Genomic DNA, 26,780 nt, shown 5'->3' on the forward strand with positions numbered 1-26,780 from the left:
GCTGCTCATATGGCTTTCAAAAAAAAGCTTTTCCACAACTCCAACTTATGCAAAAGGCCGCTGTCACACCCTTTCACAAACTAGGAAATAAGAACACCAGTACTTAAAATCCCTTCACTCCTACAAATCACTCTGGGGCTCTGGTGCCAAATACATCTTTGATATGCTTGTGCCATATAAACCTCCCAACCCTTAGGACATCTGAGACTAGCTTACTGGTTGTCCCAAGAGTTAGAACAAAACACGGCGAAGCAGCATTTTGTTATCATGCAACGCAGACCTGGAATAACCTCCCAGATGATATTAGACGTGCTCCAACTCTGACCACAGTTAAGTGAAAGCAAATAAAACGATCCTTTTTCACACTGCCAAGTCCACCGATTAATGACCAAATATGGATCCTCTTACTTTACCTTGGCAATAGCTTTCATTCAAGTGTTGAAAAAACAGTTTTTATCTATTTTCATTTAGTTGTGCAGCTAAATGTGGGATTATTTGCTATGTTTTATTACATTTTTTTTTCTTTGGCTGATTTAAACTGTATTATAATTGTATCTCGTGTCACTTGCTAAGGCCTCTTGTCTTGATTTGACTTGCCGCTAATATTTAGAAAAGTCAGTTATAAGTAAAATCCATGTATTCAGAGTATTTCTACACTGTGGTATCGCTACTTTTACTAAAAGATCTGAATTTATCTTCCACCATTGATTAAAACCCTACCTGCCCGTTTGTGAACTGCTGACACACCATTTCTTTTCCTCACAAAGGATTCACTCACTTTGATTGGTATTGATTTGTTTTTTGGGGGGCGGTCCCTTTCCTTAAGGATCAATACAGGTGTCTAGGACGGTGTCGTCAATGAATGGAGCTGTGATCCACGCCAACTCCCTCTTATAAATAAGTCATTATATTGTGTTTCATGCTACCAAATAAGCAAATATTAGCCAACATGCTAAACTGAAAAATGTAATACGGTAAACATCATACCCATTTAGCATCATCATGTTAGCGTTGTCATTGTGAGCATGTTAGCATGCTGACGTTAGCATTTAGCAGCCAAACAGAGGTGCTAGCATGGCTTTAGACTCTTTCAATAATCATCTTTACAACAATTAGCATGAATTAAATGAGAACGATCCACGATGTAGAAGGTTAACTTTATTCGTAAAAGATCCTCGAAGCAAAAAGAGGAAAAAGTGGTTTTAGTAAAATATGTCATTGAATGATGGAAATAGCTGGTGGCGTCGCCTCCTCCGTCTAATCCCACCTATTGTGTTTGGACTCTTTCATTTATGGACTGTGACCTGTTTAAGCAAGACATGATCTGCCGCTCTCACCCGAAAAGATCAAATAAAGTATTAAAATGTATTCTAAATTCATCTTTGAAACGTACAACCTAAAGTGACCTTTCACTTAAATGCGAACAATCCCACTCGGGGCAGAAAAGAGGTTTTAGCAGCTCTCCTACACAAGACAGGCGGACTGATTGCAGAGAAGGAGGCAGAGTGTGTCTGCTTTTAGAGGCTGTGTTGGCTCGAGTGAAGCCAAACTGGACACAAATCATCTGGAGCACCATCCAGAGGGGTGGGCGTGTGGGTGGGTGGGTGGGTGGGAAGGCAGAGCAGATAAAACGAATCCTAAAAAGCTCCTGGCAGCTGAATAAAACAGCCCCAAAGGCTGTCTGTCATGGCGCGGTGTTCAAGCGCTGGCCCCCTCTCTCTGTTTCTGGCTTTGTTCATGTCCTGTTTTCACGGCGCTTTCATCTCCCTCCCTGCCTCTCCCATAGGTGCCTGCGTGATCACTACTGACACAAAGAGGAAGAGGCAAACGTGAATCCACAAACATTACAAAAGTAATTCATTCCTGTCGATTCACTCTATTGTTCAATCCGACTGCCAGTGTGATGAGCTTGCCTTTTTTTCTGTCTTATTTTCTCTGCCACCTCGTGCTATGGGCTCAGTCAATCACCGCTGCCATCACACTACCCACATTTGCTGTCACTTAGCATTTAAATTATGCCGTGAAGTCACCTTGCTTGATACCGCCAGTGCCGGGTATTCTAATTTCCAGACTATAAACACTTCAATATAAAGCCTTTAATAGCACATGGACTTGAATCCTATCTCATAGCTTCAGTCTGCTGGTGCAGGAGTAGACGCCTCCTTGTGAATTATTTAAAAGCCAATAAAATTGTTACTTTACAGTCTTTTAGAGGACTGTTGCCTAGTTTTTAACCACAGTGATGATATATTTATGACAGCAATGAGGAGGATGTTCAGATGTCTCTGTCCTTTATTTGGAAGGATCCGTCGAGCGGTAAACAACATTAGCGTTGGTGGTTGCAGTGGGTTCATGTTGTAACCTTCAGCTCTAACAGCCGTCACAGATAAAGACACAAGCTTTGACACCAAGTGTGCCGTTTATATTTCTTTATATATCTATATATATTTCCCCGTACGAGTGCAACATCTATCAGCAATCCGCTCTTAACATCATGATTGCATCAGCTCACACATGTCTTTCCGGTGGGCATGAAATCGGCACAAACAGCTGGGCTGTCAGAAGGTGTCATTTCTGCGGAAGAAAACGGAAATAACTGGCTGCAAAAGCTTTCAGAGGATCCTCCTGACACACTGCCGCCTCCCCTGCCGCTCCGCTATGAACTGCTGAACTCCAGATGGGGCGGACTCTTTCCCTTATTAAAGATTTACCTCTGCCGTCGTGCCCTTGACCTTTTTAAGGCCCGAGAGGTGTGGCAGCGACTGCACAAAGACTTGGAGCAGTTTGGGGATTTGAGCGAACAGGCGGTTGACAAACGACTTTTTCCGGCTTTGCCAGTTGACGGCGTTGGCAGCCTGTCACCGGAGAGAGTGCAATATCATTTGTAGTAAATTACCAGCCCACACAAAGTGACACAAGGCAGCGTAAGTCAAGTTGTTCTGACAGCTCCTTCAGCTGCCACGCAGAGCGCACGTCTGCCAAGAAAACTGCACACACACACTGAAGACAAGTGCCACGCTTTTACCCACATGTGTCAATAATACTAACAAAACAAAACACACACACACACTAACACGGCAAGATCCGTTTTATATAAAGTTTATATAATATGCTTTTAATGCAAGACAATAAAGGACACTATTTATATGAAGAGACTCACTGCAGGTGAACAGAATATCTCTTTGTAGAATAACGGATGGGAAATATTATACTTTTGGGGTTTGAATGTTTGATTTCATTTCTCCAATCAAGGGACATTTTCTTCTTCACAAGAGTTACTTTAGAGATGACTTTAAGACACATTAGAGTATACATATCTTACAGTTGAGAGAAACATCACTTAGATCGACGAGACAAAGCGGGACAGGACTGTGAGAAGAAAAGGCAGAGAGGCAGCCGTCGCCACAGACAATAGACTGCCGTGATAAACAACAACACCCAACCAAAGAAATCCTGTGATGTGAACATATCATATCTTCTATCTGAGAGGCCTACTCTCGAGAGACAGAGGGTGGTATTTTTGAGGAGTAAATATAAGAAGTGAGAATGAATATTGTATGAATATGTGGAGGAATATTTGGCTGACGTGGGGCAAAGTGTGTTGTCTCTGATTTACGGTGCATTTAATGTAGACCAGTTGTGATGAAATGAGTTTTATAGCGGAAAGACGTGCTGTAGGTGTGAAGAAGATCTGAACTACTCTGCTGAATCAGACGGATGTGAGCAAGGTGTTTTTCTTTGAAATAGGAGCTCCGACTTGATTGTAATGGCTTGAAAGGAAAAGTGACGGCGGATGTTTTTGTCCTATATTTAATATAATCTCTAGGGGGAAGAAAAAAAACACTGCAAACTGTGTCTGGTGAAGCATTCTTCTGTAGTCTAACCTGACGCAGTCTGTCAAGAGTGCAATGTGAAATAAGTCAAACAATATTTTCTGCTGACTGTGATCATAATGTAGATTTTAGTGTAATTGATTTTGCAAGGAAAATATCTATGGTAAATGCAAATTTGACATCAGCAAGGATTTTAGAAATACTAAGATCATGAGTCCCAGTCCCACAACTCACGGTCGCCCTCAGAAAGGACACCAAACATAATATTTTGTTCTTTCTATTGAAGACTGTAAATTCCCAAAACGTGTAGAGGACATGTCTTCAGTGTCCCCACATGGTAGCTATGTCCCTGTTTGCTATATAGTTAAATGAATTGCAGCCTACTGTTACTTTAAAGGACCACGGCATTTTTTTTAACCAACTTACTATAACTGGCGAATACATTCGCAAAAATGTCCTTTCAGGTCGAGAGTGTGATTTAGTCGCATCTAGCCGTGTGGTTGCTGATTGCAAGATTGGTGTGCCAAGCTTGTAGGACAACTACGGTTGCCTATGCGAAAACGCAGTCACCAAAATATAGAGCCATTGTTTGGTTTGTCCGTTCTGGGCTACTGTAGAAACATGGCGGTGCAACAATGCGCAGCTAGAGTGAACCAAACCAGTAGATTTACGGGCTGTAAATCCAAAACACTGAGCTGAAACGATCTAAAAACGTCAGTAGTGATGTCAAATTTCCGTGAGCTATCACCGGTATGGTCCTTTAAACAACACAGGCAGCGTTTCCTAAGCGGAGTGGACAGTGGCAGGATGTGGAGCTGAAGAGGTGGAAAGTCCAGAGTGAACAGCATGCAGTCATGCTTCAGTTAACTGGAGTCCACCAGAGGTTAAGTGGGCAATAACTTAACTTAACAGAAACTTCTGAAATATATGTACAGGCTGGGAAGATAACTACACACTATCTGACAACTCACGTGTATCCTCAACTGTCACTTTGATTTTGATGTCTGCTGGTGGCCGACAGTTTTGTCTTTGCAGCGCGGCCGCGTCCTAAAACACACAGAGCAGAACAAACCCTGGCTGCTGCTTTCTGCAGCGAGGCCTGCGCACGGAGTAATCGTTTGCTCCGACCCCTGGGACTCTGGAGGAGACACTCTGCTGCTGTGCTCCAGACTGGGGAGTCCATTTTACTCCGGGCTACATGGTCCAGGCCACCGACTAGTGCGCTGCTTCAGTGCCCACACAGCTCTCAGAGGAAGTGACCTCAATACATCCAATAACCCTGCTCGCACAAGCGCGACAGCTGTGGAAGATTGGAAACATACCGGGGTTTCTTATCTTACACGCGGCCAAAATGAGAGAGTAGATTGTTTTGGTGGTGTAAATGTCAAGGGAAGAATGATTCAAATGGCATCTTCAGAGAAAAAAAGAAGTATTCAGCTGGCAACTGTTATTGAGGAAGTTAGATAAAATTGAATCATAATAAATAGTATCACATATAGCAACAAAACCGGGCACTCTTTTATCTTGGGCATGAAATGAAATACCAGTATCATGGTTCTCCATGCTGACTAAAACCAATAATATAAAATAGAGATACAATTTCATTCCTTTCTCGTCCCGCTAGCTTAATGCGATATTCTCATATTCTTAATCAATTGATCAAATTATTGTGATGTGACAGGTGTCGTTGGTAGTTGAGTGTGTCTCCTCAGCTCTGTGGAGCGTTATCAGCTATAAACTCATTGTTTTGTTTGAAATGACCACCTGCTGTTTGGTGCTAGCAACAAGCTACTAAACACAGTGGAGCATTTAGCAGCTGCAGAGACAGATATTTCCCTCAGGAGACCATGAATATTGGACCTAGGTTCATCAGATAGACACAAACAGGACTCCAGAGATACGCTAATGTTAGTCCATGGCTGCTTGATGTGTAAATAAGTGACAGTTAGCTAACATGTTCGCCACATCAACCTGTTAAAGGAGCAATAAACATCATTCAGAGCATTGATATAGCGGCAAACAACTACCTGCTATGTACAGATATAGTGGAGTAATAAGTCACTCTCCTTCGGTGTGCTGCTGTTTTACAAGCCTCTCTTTGCTGTGTTTACATAGCCGGGCCAAAAGATCAATTAATGCAGGTTTTTTATTATTTTGTAACCATACTGAACATTTTGAGTCAACAAGGAAAGCTACAAATTACATCAGCAATGCAGAGGGACCTACTGGAGATCCTAATACAACTTCCAATGATCTGAAAGGAATATCAGGAGCAAGGTTCAAAATAATCTGTGTTCTCTACAGGCCTTGAACCGAGGACGGATAAGGTAACGTCTGAAATCTGCTCAATTCTGCAGCTATTTCCCTCCTTATAGCTGCTGTCACCACCAGATCTTTTACAGTGAGTCGATGAGGTAGAGCGTGACTGATAAAACAGAAATTAAACAGGTTATTCAATCTACATGAAGGCGGATCATCTGCCTATGGCCTCAATCCACAGGCACAAAGCAAATTTCAGCTTTGCAGTGTGATAATTGAACACACTGAGCCACAGGAGCTGATTTGTGCTGATTATACGGGCCTCTGGGACTGTGGGCACCACGGCCAGGTGATTGTGTGGGATCCTGCATTTGGCACTTGTTACTGTTGTTTTCCATAGAGATGCTAATCATCAAGCATGCGCCGGAGGCATGATTAAATGTCACACAGCTCCCTCGGTTTTTGGCCCTCTCACTGTGAGTAAACCTTTCTCACCCACAGGCTGAGGTGGCCTGCAGTCTGCAGCAGGAAACAGGCGGAGCTCCACAGAGCCACAGCTCCCCCTACAGGTCACACCATGAAAGACAACAACAATCAGGCCAGTGTGCAAACTGTCGTTTTACATCAGCCCAAACTGAGCCTGGTAATTTCTTTAAAATGTTTAGCTATTTGTTTGGGCAGTGGTAATTGAATTGTTGGTTCCTTAGTTATTAGTTATTACGCTACAGTTGCCTGTATTTCTCCTGTTTCTCTCATAATGTTGTATTAATCAAGACACAAAAATCATCAATCAAACAGCAATCTTGGAAAATTGAGAATTGTGTGAAATAAATGGAGAAAGAAATGAGGGGGCAAGACTGCCCTCCTGTGGTGTATTCAACTCTAAATGGACATCATTTGTATATTTAATATTTTCTACTCTGTTATTTGTATTGCTTTACCTGTACCATAAATGCTGCTGCAGCGAAACAATTTCCCCTTGCGGGATTAATAAAGTAACTATCTATCTATCCATCTTGATCATTACATGGGGAAAACTGTCAGTAATGACAACATTTGACATTAAGCTTAAAATCAGCTGCACATTATGAGCATACTGAAATATATGCATACATGAACTATATATATGCATTTCTTCAGTCGACTTGTGTGCTAACTGTACTCTAAAATGAAGCTTGCAAACAAACGTTGACCCATGGCTGTAGTGTCACTGTGAAAGTAGCATTTCATCTTATTTTTTATTATACTAGAAAATGCTAATTACCTTTATTATCCTCCCATAAAAAAAAAGTTTGACTGGGGTCATATGTGATACAAAGTTTCAATGTCATATGGCACCTTTTAAGAAATTCACATCACCTGGAGTAGAGCTTAGCAACAAGCTTCTGGAAACGTATTAATGTGTGATTTGACAGAGTTTACGTCTAATTAGGACTTGTATTATTTTTGGACGGTCTAGCACATAATCTCTCGCTCTAAGCCATGAAAGGAGTTCTGCTGGAGAGACGTCCTTCTTTTTATATTCTGTTTTATTCCGTTTGTATTGATTCTGGAGACTGTGTGGAGCTAAGACAGCAGGTAGTTTTCATGTATTCTGTTATAGTCAGAAAATGGGCAGATTTTAGGGGGTTTGGTACGTAAGACGCGTGTTGCACAGTAACGTAAGTACAATGACACGGAAAGCTTTTCAACAGAGCGACTGATAACATGTTTATATACATAGAGCATTAATCCATCTGTTACAAAGACGTGATATAAAATGAACTCCCCAAGCAAAATTTAAAAAAGGCAAGGACAAGCTCGACTCGATGACGTAATGGACAGTAGAATACAAATTGAAGTTGAGATTTAATTCTCAACCTCATTTAAATCACACATTAATACGTTTCCAGAAACAAAGTTTTCAAATAGAAACACAGTGTGCAACAGAGCTATGCATTTTTAGTTTAAAACACCCCCAGGATTTAACATACTTTTTTTCGATATTAGAACACACGTACGGGATATGATATAAACAGATGCCCATGATTTTTATTTCTTTTCATAATCTGTGAGGGATTGAGCTGGTAGGCATGAGGAGTCTCAGGTAGGTTTTCAAAAGGAAATGGTTTTATTGACTCCAAAATTAAACAACACATCAACATAATTAGCAATTCATTTCAGGACCCAAAAAGAGGTCAAGTAAACAGAACTTTGCTCAGGTCAAGTCAATTTTATTTGTGTAGCCCAATATCGCACATCACACATTTGCCTCAGAGGTCTTTACAATCTGTACTATGACACCGGACTGCCTACAGAGCTAAACGGTTATTTTATTTACCAATTTCCACAACAGGTACAACAGGATGACTTGAATACTGTTAGCGAGGACATTTGTAACAGTCATTTTAGGATTTATCTGATAACCCATTAGCAAGATAAAACTTACAATCACAATCGTCTTTATTGGCCAAATATGTTGACACATGTGAAACCGTTCTGTAAACCGTAAACAGCATACAAATAGTGCAAAGCATCGGAGAATTCATAAAGTGCTTAAAATTGTAACAAAAAGAAGAAAAAATGATTTTCCTTCCTTATCTTGCTACGTATATTTTTTGCCAATGGTAACCAGTATTTTATTTTAAAACTTGACCTATTCAATACAAAGCAAAGGCTGTAATGTGTAACTATGTGTAACTTTAAATACATTTGGTGATTTCCCACATGGAATAAAATGTCAAATCCGGACACAGAAGGCACATGATTAGTTCAAAACAAAAGCTAGACGGACGTCTAGGAATGTAACAGTTACTTTTTCATGATAAAAATGATTAATTCATGTTTTGTCCCCTGATTATGAATCTGATAAAATAAGGTCCCCTTTTTGAGTTGCTCCTCACTTGCATAGTTAATGGTTTGACCTCATGCCTGCATGCTCAAGTGTCCTTGAGCAAAACACAGGACATACAGTAGGTGTGTGAGGGAATGCCAACTCATCAAATACCAACGCCTGGTCAGTTGCCCTAAGCTTCAAACCATGACGCTCTAGGAACCTCTTAAGTGTTTTGGACGAGGCAGAGACAAATCACTGTTCACGCAGTAGAGTCTCTTCAAAATAAACATTTGTCTCCACAGGAAGTTAGGTTTATAGAACAAAACTACATAAGTTCATGAAAAGAGCGTGGTTGACGTTAACTGGACTGACTAAAGACGAAATGTCAACATTTTAGGTTTTCACGAACAGCGTTCTCCTGGACCATGCGAAGCGCTTCGTTCTGATCTCATCTTAATAAGCTATATAAGTGCAGTACGATAACCATTTACCCACAAATATTAATAACATCATATTTCTAACAGTAGATGAAATCATTTCATAAAATCCCCGACACCAGAACAGAGAGATTTCCATACACTCCTAAGTGATCAGAGTTCCTTGTGATAATCAGACAGTTGCGTTTCCCTGGGGCGTCTTTGCACACTTCTCCAGCTCTGCCTTCACGTTACTTGCCTCGGGTCGTTCTTCTGGCTTCTTCCGCAGCATTGACTTAATGATTTGCATCTGCCAAAAAACAACAACATTCTACTGATATCTTTGTACCAACAATAATACATGCTGTCATACTACAATATTGCTGAAGAAAACTGATGTTTTCTCAAAACACTGTCATATGTTCTGCTTTATATTTGACAATTTTCGCATACAGACAGCAGCAGTCCTGTTTTAACTCCTCAACCGTTGTCTGTCTCATGTGGCAAGTAAGTCATTAAGGATAATAAGAACATTGTTATCTACCTCTTGGGGAAAAGTCCGTAAAAACTCTTTGGGGAGCTTCTGGCGTCTGGCATTCGTCAAAACCTGGTATTCATGAAGTGATAAGAGGATAAAAGAAAATGTTAGTTAGCCTGGAACATACTAATTTTCTTGAATGTTATAAATAAATACAAGAAAAACTATAAATGGCAGATTGAAAGAAGAACAATAAAGATCCATCGTATCTGCTTACAGTGCAATGTGTTTGCTACACACTATATACTGAAAAGAAATCAACGGCTGGTGTAAACTTAGCCTCTAGACATAGGCCTACATAATATGGTCAGTTTCCAAACTTTGATAGTAACACACAATGTTAACGCTCTGGTTATGAAAGACTCACCTCTCCTCTTTCGTGGCCAGAAGAGACTTTCCAAAAGAGTTCCAAGTAGATCAACCCCAGAGCAAATATGTCCACTTTATGGTCATAGTTCCTTCCAGTCTTTTGTGATAGAATGAAAACACAGTGTTGACAAAAGGCACTTCAGCTGTTCAATGTTATCATTTCATTATTCATCATGAAAGATTAAGTAGTTATGCTCACGAGGCAAATTAAGTTGCAGCTTTCAGCCCAGTTTTAACTGTTTAAATTCTAACTTGAATTTTAAAATGGTATAAAATGTAGGTGTGTGGTGGGTGTGTGGGTGTGAAGCCCCAGATCCATATCGAGCTGCATTCTAAGCCCGCCCACTTTTTACAGCCAATCAAATGCGAAGGAATCCCTCTCGTACGCAGCTCAAATATTCCCTTTCACTGGGACTTTAAAACAATAATACAACAGAATTCAAAGTGAAAGACCGTCTCACTTGTTCAGGAGCCATGTACGTTCTGGTTCCACGGTTCTCTGTTTTGTCATCATCATCATCTCTGGTGACCAGACCAAAGTCCCCAATCTTCACTTCTCCACCCAGACCAAACAGGGTGTTTTCAGGCTTATCATTGAAACGAAAAAGCACAAATTGAAACAAATTTGTTGGTAAATGTTAAATGGCAACACAATACAAAAACGTACCTCTGTTTGAAACCAGATATTATCCTCTCAACAGTTTACATTTTCTGTTTGATCCTTCACCCATCCTAGACCTTATTCCTTATTCTTGCTAATTTTATAATTATTCATTTGAATGTATGTTCCTCCATCCTACCAGGAATAATAATCGGGCCGGGGAATTATTGAATACTGGTGAATTTATGTCACAAACTAACATATTAGGAGTTATTTTTATTTTATTTGACCCATCCCTGTATATAGGGAGCAGTGGGCTGCCCATGACAGGTTCGCCCCTTAAGTCTTGCACCAGGATCTGTTGGCTGGGCCTCGTAGAGGTAAACTGGACGACACATTAAATGCTTATACACCTAAAGTTACAGACAGGTAGAGTCTATATAGACTTAAACATACATAACTGGGTATTTTGCTCACTGTATACACTGCAAAGTCTGGTCTCACCTTTAGGTCCCTGTGGATGTGCTTCTTGGAGTGAATATGTTCGACTCCACTGGCTAGTTGCTGAGCAATGCTTAGACCTTCTTCTCTTCTCTTGGAGTCTTGCAGAGACTCAGTGTTCTTCTCATCAATCCAAGCTTTAAGTGTTCTGGTGGCACATAACTCCATCTGAATATAGAGGTACTTTGCCGATGGATTATCTGCAGACCTACAAAAGAAGAGAACAAAGAAATGTATTACAAGTTGTTGTTTTTTCCCTTTAACCTATCATTATGAAGTAAATGTTGATTGCACAATGTAATGGCTATAGAAAAATGACACCATCAGCATTTAGATTGGTTCCCTATAAGCCTCGCTTTTACGATTCAATTCTGTCTGCCACCGGGTACGAGCTACAGGGAAACTCTACCCGTCAATAGAAAAACAACCCCATTGACGGAGGATGCAAAAGATGCAGAATGAAAAAAAAACAGAGGTAAAACCAGAGCGAACATCGGACGGGCATTCGCTCAGCGGAGGGAGCTTCAGGACTTGAGAGGGTTACAAGCCAGCATTCAGTTGGCGTTCTTTCTACTAGACCAGTAAGTAACAAAAACCTGCCTACTTGTTCATCCTACCGAGGGCGATACGGTCTCTGCACTTGGAAATGCCAGGGAGGGAAAAGTGGTCTGTTTCCATTTTAACTTGAAATAAAAAGGTAAGACTAAAGGTAAGTGCATGGGACTCACCGGGAAGAGCCGTAACCAGCCGAACTGTCAGCTGAACTGTCAGTTGATTCAGAATTCTCCTGGTATTCTGAATCCTCTATCCAAGATGAGTAGTATCTGACGATGTTAGGGTGGAGGAGGTCTGATAATGTTTCCACCTCTCGAAGAGTTTTCCTGATCCTAAAGAGAATCGAAAAAAATTAATCATTAACAAAGTACAAAGTACAGGAATAAAATACTACTAAATACGGCACAATGCAGACTGGAGCCTTACGGCTGTATACTTACTCTTCACAGGAGACGATCTTTACAGCATAAAACCTCCCCACCAGTTTGTCTCTTGCTTTGTAAACCGGACCAAAGGATCCACTGCCAATAAACTCCATGGGATCAAAGTCTGACGTAAACCTGTTGAGATTAACGCAATTGTTTCGGCAAAAGGTAAAAAAACAAAAACATAATAATGTCTTCTTGATTGTACAACAATTATTGTGAGAGAAGTTTGAGGTCATATCAGTATATAAAACACATGCTACAGTGCAAATGAATGTTGTTTCTTTCATACCTCGACTGGATGGATGTTTCATTCGGACTACTTCCTGTATTCTGGTCCTTAGAGAATGAAGGAATAAATGGATATAAAATGTTGACCCGCTCTGATTATTTAGTTGTCTACTCTTAAAGTTAAAGAAGTAGAACAAACAACATGTTATCTGCTACATTAAAACAGCCAAGTTGCAGAGAGTCTTTTGGAGGGACTCCCTCCTAACTTGCAGCTCTCTATTCTCCCTGATTAGAAAAACAAAACGTTCTTGCTCTTATAATACTACTATTATTATGTCGCCCTCTTCCACATACAGAGAAAGTAGAATATGAGAGATTAAGATTGAATGTGTACGATTGAGATATAAAGTGCAGACCTGATCCTCGGAAGAGTTGGATGAATCTCTGAATATTTCTGAGACACCTGTTCCAGTTGCCGTGTTTTGTGATGATGAATTATTGGACTCCCTTGAGGAATACAATGTGAGACATGAGTACAGTCTTCTCGTTATTTAACTCCATGGCTCGCTCCTAATGACAATAAGTTACTTACAGAGGTGGTCCACCATCCTCGGTTGATCTGACGGACACCTGCAACGCACGGAAAAGGTGTTTGGCATAATGTCAGACATCAGCACAGAATAAAAGGCCATTTCCTGGAGCTAGAATGTAGAAGTGCAATTACTCAAATAAATAAATTGTCTTGCTTGAATGTTTTATGGGAAGGGCTTTCAAAATAAAAGCACGTAGGTTGTGTGGTCTGTGAGCAGTATATTTAGATCTCGACTGCGATGAAACTTCTACTTTTCTACCAAACTATCCTAATCTGCCAATTTATTAGGTGCTACATGGATGTGTTGTATTAGTTTTAGCTCGGTGTTTATAATAAACTGGCAACTGCATGTATATTTTAATGATTTAAAGAAGTACAAAACATGAAATACCTTGCTGTCCCAGTCTGTCTGATCTTGAAGAGCAGACCAGGCCAGCTGAGCTGCTTTTTGTTGGGCTTCCTTGACAGTCTTACCCTCACCCACAGGGTAGTCCTTATCGTTGATTATTAATTTGTAGAAAAATCTATGTTGTGTTTTGAAAAAGAGGAAATTATTTAGATCATTGTGTAAACATTTTTAATAGTGTTGAAAGCTGAAAATAAATCAAGAGTTAGAACAGAGTGTCTGCGGTGTCTATTCAGAGTACAGAGGTTCAGGTTCATACTTACTGAGGGTCATGAGGTGGACCACATCTCCCCTCTTCAACATATCTGCGGCGGCGGTTTGTTTTCTGACAGTAGTTGTTAACAATTCCAATGAAATTTGTCTCTGTACAGCTGATCTGAACATTCACGCTGAGGCGTCTTGTCTCATTACTGTAATAAACAAGTAACATTTTACACTGAAGTCATGAAAATTAAACTGCCATTGTGTTTTACTCACCAGATATCCAAAACCTCCTCTTGTTGAGATGATGTAGGGTTGAAACTCTCTCCCGCAGTCTTGAAAATAAAAAAAGTACAATTGTTATGATGGTTCACACAGTGGATTGTGGCCCGCTGAGTATGTGGCACCTTAAAACACAATGGTTGTCTTGGACTTCCATTAAGTCTAAATAAACTAGTGTGTTTCATTACTTACCTCTGTAGTTTTACTGCCACATATCTCGAGATATACAAGCTTGGCTGCTTCCTCCTTAGCTTCCTTCTTTGTTCTCCCAGTGGCAGCTGGATACTCCTTCTCACCAACCACGAAGCTACAGCATCTAATGTCATAAAACCTTTATTTAATGCATTTATAAATCAGGACAAAATAGCTACAAATGATGATGTATTTAAGAGGCTTACGGAGTAGTACTATTTAGTCCCTGTCTGGTTGTCTCCACAGGCCTTATAGTCATCCTGTTCTTGTGACTATGTTCATTGAGCCAACATGTATAGTTGGCTTGAGTGAAAGCTGTCTGATGAGTTGATGCAATAGAAGCTTCTGTTGCATTTTCTGTCTGTCAAGATAAAAACAAATATACATCGAAGAGACGAGTGTCATGAATCAGTTTTCCATACTTTGGAATACTAAAATTCACACATGCAGTGAGTTAATAAATAGGTATAATAATCTTACGGAGTCTATTGTTTCCCCCAACAGGACACTCAGGGCATTTGCAGCTGCATTCTCTTTGGCTTCCTTCTTGTTCTTCCCCACACCATCAGGATACGCCTTACCATCCACCACTGCTCTCTTGGTAAATCTGAGAATAAATTATGAAACTTTGTTGAACAGGAAAGGTGACACCAGAATGTGGTGAGAGGTTGTATCACAAAGACTTGAATCTGCAGGTGAGGTTGATAACTTGAGGTAATGTTGGACCCTCTGCAGCCTGTCATGAAAACTAGTGTTGAAATGCTAGTAAAGAGTTATTCATTTTATTACATGAGAACAACACTGATATGTGCATTGCCATTATATTAGCAGCACTATAAATGGTTATCATTTCTAATATTTCTTTTTCAATATCTAACCCAGACAGAGATCAGTAAATACTTCAGCATCTATTAGTCTTTATTATAGTAATGTTACACTCATTATGCCATATTCCTCAACATTTTCCTATTGCTTTTTTCCCAATATATGCAGAAAACAATACATAATATCCCACTCAATTGTGAAGACATACACTGTTTATTTAATGTTACACCTACTGTATGTGTTCTTTTAACGGAGTAACAGCTGACCAACATTGATAAAAAAGTGCGTTACACATACCTGAGGAGGACAACGATTGGCTTTAACGCCTATTTCCTATTTGTAAAGCAAAAAACAGGAGAAAACACTACCCTCCCAGTCAATAGCATGTTCTATTTAAGTCCGACTTCTCTTCAAATCCTACTATATTCAATTATTTTCATTTCGTAAATCGCACCAGAGAATGTGTTCAACTCACGTTTTGATGTGATCCAGGCCAACAGACCCCACGTCCTCATATTTCAGCACTAAGCGCTCTCTCTGCTTGTACTCGTTTAGTTTAGCTACGGCCATTATTAATAACGTCCCCTCACAACACAGCAAAGAATAAACCTCAGAATACTAACTAACGATATCTCTTCTTTGTTTTTATCTCAACTCTACTTCCACGTACCAGCGGGCTGCTTTACTGCAGCCTCACCCTCAGTAAGTTTCGTTTTCTCCGTAAACGTAACACAACATGGCACCTTCACGTGGTGTCTGAAATATCAAAACTGTGTAAATGGGAACTCACTGTGGATAAATTAAAACCATAGAAAAGTGTTAGTAGCCTTTAGTAAAAGTAATTTTGTTTTTGGTAGCTGTAAGCTGTTAATGTTCTCTGTCAATAATTGTTTTGAAAGATATCTATATTTAAAGGTACAGTGTAGCATTTAGGGGGATTGGCAGAAATGGAATATAACAAGTATATTTTCTTTAATCACCTGGAAATAAGAATCGTTGTGTTTATGTTACCTTAGAATGAGCCATTTATATCTACTCACGATTGTATTGAAGGCACTGATCAAAAGTCATGGCCCTCACAGTGCTGCCTGCTTTGTCCAGAGGAGAGAAGCTTGTTCTGTTCAGGTACCTTCATCCTGGTTCCCTTCACATGTGATCAAATGCATTACAGACCACATCATTTGCACATTGGTTGTGTAGTGTTGTACAAAAGGGGACTATGTCTCACCACTAGAATTTTGGCTTGTCAACTTTCAACTCCTTTAATACTAAAAAACTAATCTTGATTTTACGTAGCGGTTGGCAACCAGTGCATTAGGTGCATTACTGCCTCCTGCAACCATTATTAAACCTGTATGTGGAATATAATTAAAGAAACGCAGCTGCTTAAAACACTCCCCATGTTCCTTATTGTCTTTCTATTGAAATGTTCAATTCCAGCATTCCTAAATTCCTGTTTCATAAGTTGTATCTACAGCAGTCCATGATATAATAAACAATGCTTTGTTATTATCTTACTTTGTTTTATTTTCAGACCTCATGTCTTCCAGAAAGGACACAAGGCATTGACTGCCAGTTCAACCACTGTTGGACTTGATATTATAATTACTTAGAATAACTATCAACAATCCACCAGCAGCATTTTTAAATGCCTGATAACTTACGTATTAATACTACTAATACTGAGTCTTGATTTGAGTATCAATGCTAGTATCAAAAGTAATGATAGGTTAGCAAAACATACTGCATGAGTTTCACGTTGGATCACATTGTGGGTGTTTCATGTTAACCTTGTGGGCACATAACTCTTTCCACATCTTTGCTGCTGTTGCGTGCAGTCACAAAATTCAAACAAACACTTTTTCTAATTCATCATCAAACACTGTTTTAACATGCATGTGATCAAATCATTAAAGCCACTGTCACACATGCGCGTAATTAACATTCGCCTCCTGTTCACTTTCATTCTGTGAGCAAAGGGGCGATTAAAACATTTGCTTCCAGTGGTGAAGCAAATTCTCATCTTTACGTTTTCATGGAGTTCAACTTTGGTGAACTTTCCGTCCACCCACCCGCAATTTGCAATGACACAACGTAACAAAACGCAGAGGGAGTACAGGAAAAGTTAGAAAAAGCTCAATATAATGTTCTCACATTTATATAATGAATGCTGGGATGTGCATTAATTAAAGTTCTATTTTAGCCAAAGGGCTATTTTCTCCAATATTTCTCAGCTGTGCCATTTTCATATTGTCATTGGCTGACATGTCACATGATACTGTCAAGCACAATGTTGTAGCAGCATAATGAAAGTCTTTTGTTCATGTAATTACGTTTTACTGTAATGCTGTGGTTTTACTGGCTAAATTACATTACATTGGCTTAGGAAGAATACATCAAAAGGAAGATATCAAAACCATATTGTAAACCTTTAATCCTGATACAACAGGTGCAGCAGCCACTCACAAAATATAAAAGAACTCATTCATCAATATACTCCTGAATTCTGTCCAACAATATTGTTGAAATATTATAAAATATGGTCAATATTTGTTATAACAAATGAATGCAAACCCCCAACAAACCAAACCAAAAAAGAGGGCCCCACCTTGAGAAATAAGATGCCCGTCCAAAGTTTTCTGTCTGGTGACCGTACTGTCTATACGTACAGTATAGTATGTGCGTGTGTGTATATATATATGTACATTTAGTGTGTAGATATCTGACCATTCTATCCAGGATAACCCTTATTAACATACCCACTCCAAAACAAAGGCTGTAATGTGACATCATGTGACATTACTTTGAATTCATCAACCGTTTTCAGCATAGAATAAAATGTCAACTGTGGACACAGAAATTACCGGCACATGATTATTTAGAACCAATAGTTATTTTCTAAAATCACAATAAACTTGATTTCATGAATCATTCCCTGATTATTAAAATCCATACTACTAGGTCCGCTTTCCAGTTTCTTCAATAATTGAATGGTTAATCATTTGATCTTCTGTCTTTAAGTTGACGTGTCCTTGAGTCATGGTTGTGTGTTTGAGGGAGTGAACTGATCTCAGTTATAAAAGTGCAGTACGTGAAACATTTCCCTCCACAATCATATTGGTAACATTAGACATTAGAACAGATACATTTCCATATGCTGCTAAAGACTTATCACAATTCCTTGTGATAATCAGGCAGTTGCATCTTCCTGATGCATATTTTGTGCGTTTAATGTCCGAGCACATATCTCCATTTCTGCCTTCAGTTTAGTTGCTTCGGGTCGGTCTTCAGGCTTCTCATTCAGCATTAACTCAATGATTTGTTTCTGCAAAAAGAACAAAAACAACTGCTACTGAGATATTTGTACCAACAATAATAGAAAATGTCATATTGTTGAAGCTCCACTCCACAGTATATCCAATATATGCACCTTTGACACACTCAAAACACTGTTTTTCTATTTGACATTATTCACATACAGACGGCAGCAGCCCTGTTTTGACTCTAATCCTTTGAGGCTTTAGAGATGGTTCATTACGGATTAATCTGCTGACTATTTTCTCCATCAATTGACTGTTTGTTTGGTTTGTAAAAATTCTGAAAATAGATTTTAATGCTGTTACAAATACCCAGAGTCCAAAGTAAGACCGTCATAACGATTTAAACAAATAAATTAAAACAAAAAATCTTTATATCCTCACATTAAATTGTTATGTCAATCAATTCCTAAGCTAATCATTTCAGCTGTACTACAACATTTTCATGTTTGGTGAGCAAAAATCGGAATTTGTAAACTAACTAACTTAACTCAATCTAATAATTGAACAATATTTCCCTCTGAAATATTGAAGTGTCATGAGAAGAAAATACTCAAGTGAAGTAGTTCTTCCAATTTGTACTGTTTATGAATAACTGGCACCCTGATGCTCATTGTCCATGGTAATCTACCTCTTGGGGAAAGGTCAGTCCAAACTCTTCAGGGAGCTTCTGACTTCTGGCATCATCCCAAACCTGATATTCATAAGATGATAAAACAACAAGTTAGCCACAAATTTACAAATACTTAAAATTTGCTCTGTTGAATGTTACAAATTAGTACAAGAAAAATTACACAGACAGATTAAAAGATGAACAATGAAGTTCCAATGTATCTGTGATCTACAGTACATTGATTTTGCTACACACCATACTGAAAATAAATCAACGACTGGTTTATACCGACAGAAGCTGGTTTTCTATTTGTAAAGACTCACCTTTCCTCTTTCGTGGCCAGTAGAGAGTTTCCAAAGGATTTCAAAGTAGATCAACCCCAGAGCAAATATGTCCACTTTACGGTCATAGTTCCTGCCCCTCTTTTGTGATAGAATAAAAACACAGTATTGACAATAGGCACTTCAGCAGCTTCATGTTATCCTAATCATTAAAACATATTAACTAGTTATAATCATTAACTAAATGAGGTGAGGTTGAGATTCAGGAAATTCAGGAGCATTGTTAAGTGTCAACACAATAATTTAGAAGAAGTTATTGTCAGTATAGACCATCTCACTTGTTCAGGAGCCATGTAAGTTTTGGTTCCTCTTTGCTCTGATCTCTCCATCAAAGCATCGTCATCATCAGCATCTGTGGTGACCAGACCAAAGTCTCCAATCTTCACGTCTCCATCCAGTCCAAAGAAGATGTTTTCAGGCTTATCATTGAAATGAAAAAACACAAATTTAAACAAATAAATATCTAGCTCCTCACATGATGGGCAGTCAACACCTGAACCAGTGAATGGATTTAAAATCGGTACCTGAGTTTGAAACCAGCATTAAATCTGAACAGTCAGCGTGTGTGGCTTTTATTGGGTCAATTGGTGTAATGATCAACGAACAGCCTCGTTTATCTAGTTGACCATTTCTAGGGACAAAACAAATCTAATAATGTGACATTATTCTATTGTGGTATTTGTTCATTTTATTATTATTATGTTAAATGTTATGCCAAGTAGTATGTTCAAGGGTTTTATAACCAGATGTTCTAAATACTGTTGAAAGCTTCCTCCATCCTACCAAGAATAATATTCTGGTGGGGAATTGTTGAATACTGGCCTTCAAAAGTGAACAGACTTTACCACAAGAGAAATAATTAATAGATATTACACACAACGAATTTATGTACACAAACATTTCCATTTGCTTTGGCCCCCACTCTTAGTCTTTTCCCTCCAGAGTTCCTGGAACTCACTGGATCCTCATCTTTTTTTATTAAATCTTTCGTCGTGGAGAAGGAGGACAAGAACCTCGACCCTTCACCTAGGCCCAGCCCTGGTGAAGATCAGGTGCCCACTCGTGCATGGGGCCATCATCTTTTCCTAACTAGATCTTGGATATGCATATCATCTGATATGGATTATGGAGGAGGACAAGTGGAAGACGGTTTTCAACATCCCTAGTTGACATTTCAAGTACTTTGTAATGCCATTCGGCCTAACCAATGCCCCTGCTGTTTTCTAGGTATTGGTCAATGATGTTCTCCAGGACCTGATTAATATCTGTGTTTTGTATATCTGAGTGGCATTCTCCTCTTCTCAAGATCCAAGCAGGATCAGTTCTGAAGTACCAACTTTTCTTCAAGGCGAAGAAATGTGAGTTTCATGTCTTGAAGGTGTTGTTCCTGGCATTCATCGTCAATAGGTGTAACATTCCGATGAATCCCGCAAGGTCAAGGCCGTCTTGGACTGGCCCACTCCATCCTCTTGTAAGGAGCTGCAATGCTTCCTGGGGTTTGCCAAATTTGACCAATGCTCCATCAGGAGCTGCAGCTCTGTGGCACTGTCCTCAACCCCCAGAACTCCCCTATCTTGTGGTCGCCTGCAGCGGATAAGGCCTTTGCTGAGTTCAAATAGATGGTTCACATATGCTACTATTCTCATTTCTCAACTATGGGGTCAAATCAGTCTCATTATTAACCACAAACCCTGCTCCCAGTGCCTGTCCCACTAACCGTGTCTGGCTAACCCTGGCCCTCCTGCAACAACATTTCTAGTGGGCTTCAATGGAATGGGAAGCCAAGGAGTTTGTCACCACCCACCAGGCTCCTGCCGGCCTTCTACAACCTCTACCTGTTCCCACTAACCAGAAGCATCAATTAATTTTTGTTTCTTGAATGAGTTCTGCAGCCTCCTTGGAGCTAACTGTCCACCCCTAGTCCAAGGGCCAGGCCTAACGTATGGACAAGGAAATGGACACTTACTCTCTTCCCACAATCCCTCTTCCTGGTCCAGACAACTCCTCTAGGTTGCATACTCCCACAACACCCTTCCCAGCTACTGGCCTCTCCCCTTTCAAGTGCTGGATTACCAACCCCCTCTCTTTCCAGACAAGATACGAAAGGCCAACGCCCCTTTGATGTAGGCTTTTATATGTTGTTGATGGCACACCTGGATGCAGGCCGTTCCACTGTCCTCCAAACCGCCGATCGCTGCTAGAGGAGCACCAATCACCGCTACATTATTGCCACCAACTACACCTCTGGCCAGAGGGTCTGTTTTCTTCTGTCATGAAGGCTGTCCATGCACAACTTTCCTGTCAGGAGAGAATCCAGAAAGTTGGCTCCTTGGTTCATGGGTCCGTTTCCAATCTCCAAATTCATCAACCCAGTGTCTGTCCGCCTCTGCCTTTCCCGGTCCATTCTACCTTCCATGATAGTCTGCTCCCTGCTTGCTTTTTGTAAAAAAGAACCTGTTTGTCTGCTTGTGTTTCTGAGTTCATACTTTCCATTCTACTACCCCATGACACCATATGGGTTTACTTCTACTTCCTGAAGGGAAGATATTGTCAATGAAAACCACTTGCCTCTACCTGTCTCCACATCAGTACTGTGCTATAATGGCACATAATTATCTAAGAAATCATGTGGTTCACAAACACAAAAGTCTATGATGTACTGAACTGAATACTGGACTTCAAACAGCAGGCGAGCAACAGCAGCACAATTCCACCAACTTGGGACTTGTTGGGGCAAGATCTAGCCGAATACTAAGAATAACCATGTGCTCATTGGTAAATAGTGGTGAGTTGCAAAGGTCTAGTATGTGGTGATGCTACTCTGTACGAGCGAATACCAGAACAATAAACTGGTTCTATGTTATCCGCCCTCTGACCAGTTTCACTTCTGTCTTACACCAGGATCTGTCTCAGGGTGCTGGCTGGGCCTCGTCAGGGTAAACTGGATGACATATTAAATGCTTATACACTTAAAGTTACAGACAGGTAGCGTCTATATCAGCTTTGCCTCAGCCATACGCTGGCTAGTCTCACCTTAAGGTCCCTGTGGATGAGCTTCTTGGAGTGAATATATTCGACTCCACTGAGTATTTTCTGAGCAATGCTTAGACCTTCTTCTCTTCTCTTGGAGTCTTGCAGAGGCTCAGTGTTCTTCTCAGCAATCCAATCTTTAAGTGTTCTGGTGTCACATAACTCCATCTGAATATAGAAGTACTTTGCCGATAAATTACTTGAAGTCCTAGAAAAGAAAGAAGAGAAGGTTGATTGTATTACTCACCTTTAACTTGAAACAAAAAGTTAAGACCAAAGTTAAGTGCATGGGACTCACTGGGAAGAGCCGTAACTGTTAGCTGAACTGTTCGTTGATTCAGAATTCCCCAGGTATCCTGAGTCCTCCTTCCAAAATGTGAAGTATCTGACGATGTTACAGTGTTGGAGTTTTGATAATGTCTTAATTTCTCGAAGAGATTTCCTGATCCAAATGAGAACAAGAGGATGAATCAGCAAACAAAGTACTTACGGCACAATGCTCACTGGAACCGTACGACTTTATATACTTACTCTTCACAGCAGACAACCTTTACAGCATAATACTCGTCCAGCACTTTGTCTCTTGCTTTGTAAACACGACCAAAGCCTCCTCTGCCAAGACACTCCATGGAATCAAATTCTGACGTAAACCTGTTGAGATTAACACTATTTTTAGGCAAAACATAGAGATCAAATATTGGGAGAGAAGTTTAAGGTCATATCAGAATATAAAACACACGCTACAGTGCAAATTATTGTTGCTTTTTATACCTCGACTGGATGGATGTCTCATTCTGACGTTTTCCCATATTCTGGTCTTTGACAGCATCCTTAGAGAATAAAAGAATAAATGGATTTAAAATGTTGAACCCGTTCTGATTAATAAGTTGTTTACTTTTTAAGAACTAGGACATACAACGTGTCGTTTGTTACATCAAAACAGCCAAGTAGCATGTGGTCTTTTGGACAAGTAGTTGGTATTGCATTTACAGAAATTAGATTTTTCTATTTACTATCACAGCTTTTAAGATTGTGATATAAAGTGCAGACCTGATCCCTGGAGGAGTTTGATGAATCTGTGAATTTTGCTGAGCCACTTGTACCCGTTGACGTGCTTTGTGACGATGCAAGAGACTCCCTAGGAGAAGATAATAGGAGGCATGAGTACAGTTTTTTCAATATTCAGCTTTCTACAAAGTGACTTCTAATACTAGGATCAATAAGTGCCTTACAGTGAAGTTGGTGTTGACAACCTGGTTGAGGCATCATCTTCAGAATCAGCTGACCTTAAAGGAATCTACAATTCACAAAAAGATGTTATAATGTAGCATGTTCCAAATGATGTACTGTCCTGTAGCCCTGAAAAATGTTAAATAATATCAACTATTTTATGTAATTTTTCACCTCAGTCAAACTATTTTCATTTTTCATCTGGTTATACCACAGCTATGGACCCAAACTAAACTTTCTTGCACTTACAAGACTGCTACTAGCATGCAACAGTCTGTACATATCACAGCTGTAGATTTTTGCTTGACCTACTAAGTGAGAGAACAGACCTGAGCCTCGGAAGGGATTGATGAATCAGTGAATATATTTGAGCCTTCTGTTTCCATTGGCGTGCTTTCTGATGATGATTGATGGGACTTCCTAGGGGAATACAATGAGAGACATGAGTACAGCTTTCTCATTATTTAACTCCGTTGTCTACTCTTTTACTAATGACATTCAGTGCCTTACTGTGTAGTTAATCGTGCAGGCAACATAGGTGAAGCACCATCTTCTGACACTGCTGATCTGACAGACACCTAAAATGCAAAGAATGATAGACATCATTATTTCATGTAAAACTTCACCTCAATGGAAGCTTTTTATTTAAAAGTCTTCAAAAGTAGCTATTAGGATCTGCTGCCACCTGTTAGTATTAGCAAGTACCACTAACTACAGCCTGGTGTTATCTTTTCTCAACATGATGGTAGAAAAATATTAGACTTTGCTAGTTTGTGTAATAAACTGGCAAGTGAGTGTATGTTTCATTTCATGATGTAAAAGGAGTAAAAAAACATGCAATACCTTGCTGTCAAAGTCTGACTGTTCTTGGAGAGCAGACCAGGCTAGCCGAGCTGCATTTTGTTTGGCTTCCTTGGCCGTCTTACCCTCACCCTCAGGGTAGTCCTTTTTGTCTATTATTAATTTGTAGAAATGTCTGTTGTGTTTGAAAAAAGAGGAAATATTTCACATCATTATAACGTTTTTAATATTGTTGACAACAAAATACCAACCAAGCGTTAGAACAGAGTGTCTGTGGTGTCTATTCAGAGTACAGAGGTTCAGGTTCATACTTACTGAGGGTCATGAACTGGACCACATCTCCTCTCTTCAACATATGAATGGCAGCGGTTTGTTTTCTGACAGTAGTTGTTAATCATTCCAATGAAATTCTCTGTTTTTCCATGTTTGTCTTTGCAAAGCTGCGACTTCACACTGAGGCGTCTCATCTTATTACTGTAATAAACAAGTGACATTTCACAGTGATGAAAACATGAAACTGCATCATTATATTAAGCTCTATATTAATACAGACACTAAGTACTATAGCTTAATCATATCATATATCACTTTACCTTATAATTTTTGTCTACAAATGCTCATGTATAGATCCTATTTTTTATTCTATTCTTATTTTAGTTTCTACATACCTCTTATTATTTATTTATTTAACTTTTTCTATTGCTGTTCTTGTGCTGCTGCAACAAACAAATTTCCCAGCTGGGTATCAATAAAGGTTTATCTCATCTTAAAATGAAAAAATGCACTGCTGTTGTGATTTACTCACCGAATATCAGAAACGTTTTTATTTAATTCCTCTTTTTGTTGACCTGATGTACGGTCGTATTTCTCTTCTGCAGCCTTGAAAATAAAAATAAAGTACAATGTTAAAATGGTTGACACTGTGGACTGTGGCCTGCTGAGTATGTGACACCATAGAACACAACAGGTTTTTAGGCCTATGATTGGTCTTTTACTTTTAAATACTAGTGGATATTTACGCAGAGAGGAACAATAATCGTACCGTGTCCTGATGTTTGTTCTCCTGATGTTTGTTCTCCAACAAGCTTTCTATGGCTTTTTTAGCTGCATTACGCTTGGCTTCCTTCGTGTTCTTGCCCACACCATCGGGATAGGCTTTACCATTTAGGACTACCCACTGGGTGAACCTGTGGGAACATTGTCACATCTCTGTCATTAAGGCAAGTTGACTTGAAATGATGGTTGGTGAGGATGGTTGATGGTGCATTCAATTACTGGTGCATTGTTAATCTGCACACTACAATATACAGCCCAGGTAATCACCCTTGCTGTAACCACTGGACTATATTCACACAGCCTCAGCCTGATTACATTCATGAGCTGAAATTGTAGCACAGTAACGTTACATTTATTCAAAGAATGGACATTTGAGGACTCAAGTATTTCCACTAATACAACTTCATACCTCTCTTCTATCACATTTACCTGACCACCATTTACTTAACAAATGAAGAAGTAAAAACATCACAGGACATAACTGATACAGTTAATATTAAACAACCACCCTTGAGCCATATAGTCATTCATGGCACCCTACGGAAGAGACGGTCACTCTCATCGACTACTGCATAATAATGTGCAACACTTTATTTAACTCACGTTTTATCATGGTCAGGGCCAACGTCGCGTCCCTCAAAGTGCAGTTTACAGCGTGTTTTCTGTCTGTATTCGTATAGTTCACAGAGATAGTCTCTAGTTTCCATCCTAGATAAAGTAGCAGCCGGAATGTCAGCTCAAAACCCACTTTGAAAACAAAGTACAAAGCTCACAATACTTCTCTCTAAGTAATTAGTCTCGTAGTGTTGGTTATATCCGCGTTGTGCTTCAATTCAGCGGATGTTAAACTGTCTTGTGATTGGTTACCCGTACGTTTCCTCATAACGTCATTCACGTTTCGTGACTTGACTTTATCTGAACAATACAAATTAAAAACTGAGCTCCGATTAACCTAACTTACACCTGCAAACGAGGAGTGGCAAAATCTCAGAAACGTGACTTATTCGGCATTAGTTATCAATTACTAGTTATTGTTTTGTTATAGTTCGTTTAGGATTGAACTGATCTGTCCAGTGGTGTGCACACAACGTCTCAGAGTTAAGGGGCACATTTCTAGAAAGAGGCACCTCTTACATATTTGGTGTAAGGCAAGTATATCATGGTCATTGAGGGCAACTGCACCACTTATCATTACAGCTCAAGTTAATGTTACAATAACTCATTGAGATGGCTGTTGCTTCCTCTGTGATTGTGACAGGTCGTGGCTGTAGTTGGGGTTAGACTGTGGACATGATTATATATAAGAAGGGACGTTGCTATTGCTGTGATTATGGCTGCTGCATATTCAAAC

General features: G+C 39.7%; 2 protein-coding genes across 2 annotated transcripts; both read right to left on the bottom strand.

Annotated features, from left to right (window-relative positions):
* Nucleotides 1-8,179: 8,179 nt before the first annotated feature.
* On the bottom strand, nucleotides 8,180-15,725 carry LOC306702929 (interferon-induced, double-stranded RNA-activated protein kinase-like). The gene is made up of 17 exons (XM_079168692.1): nucleotides 15,517-15,725; nucleotides 14,697-14,823; nucleotides 14,423-14,577; nucleotides 14,217-14,340; nucleotides 14,019-14,077; nucleotides 13,805-13,951; nucleotides 13,527-13,659; nucleotides 13,136-13,173; nucleotides 12,960-13,050; nucleotides 12,605-12,651; nucleotides 12,328-12,447; nucleotides 12,061-12,219; nucleotides 11,336-11,540; nucleotides 10,692-10,817; nucleotides 10,229-10,327; nucleotides 9,868-9,930; nucleotides 8,180-9,633 (listed from the first exon to the last, which is right to left on the bottom strand). The coding sequence occupies exons 1-17, from the start codon at nucleotides 15,609-15,611 to the stop codon at nucleotides 9,517-9,519; spliced, it is 1,905 nt and encodes a 634-aa protein (XP_079024818.1). The 5' UTR covers nucleotides 15,612-15,725; the 3' UTR covers nucleotides 8,180-9,516.
* Nucleotides 15,726-17,458: 1,733 nt separating this feature from the next.
* LOC306703536 (interferon-induced, double-stranded RNA-activated protein kinase-like) lies at nucleotides 17,459-26,235 on the bottom strand. Its single transcript, XM_079169534.1, has 17 exons — nucleotides 26,033-26,235; nucleotides 25,416-25,560; nucleotides 25,179-25,252; nucleotides 24,689-24,847; nucleotides 24,416-24,548; nucleotides 24,083-24,150; nucleotides 23,902-23,992; nucleotides 23,575-23,639; nucleotides 23,393-23,480; nucleotides 23,114-23,172; nucleotides 22,874-22,993; nucleotides 22,641-22,784; nucleotides 22,346-22,550; nucleotides 19,591-19,731; nucleotides 19,295-19,393; nucleotides 18,990-19,052; nucleotides 17,459-18,366 (listed from the first exon to the last, which is right to left on the bottom strand). The coding sequence occupies exons 1-17, from the start codon at nucleotides 26,134-26,136 to the stop codon at nucleotides 18,232-18,234; spliced, it is 1,893 nt and encodes a 630-aa protein (XP_079025660.1). The 5' UTR covers nucleotides 26,137-26,235; the 3' UTR covers nucleotides 17,459-18,231.
* Nucleotides 26,236-26,780: the final 545 nt, after the last annotated feature.

Source organism: Pholis gunnellus (genome assembly GCF_910591455.1).
Source record: "Pholis gunnellus genome assembly, chromosome: 11".
Classification (NCBI taxonomy): Eukaryota; Metazoa; Chordata; class Actinopteri; order Perciformes; family Pholidae; genus Pholis; species Pholis gunnellus.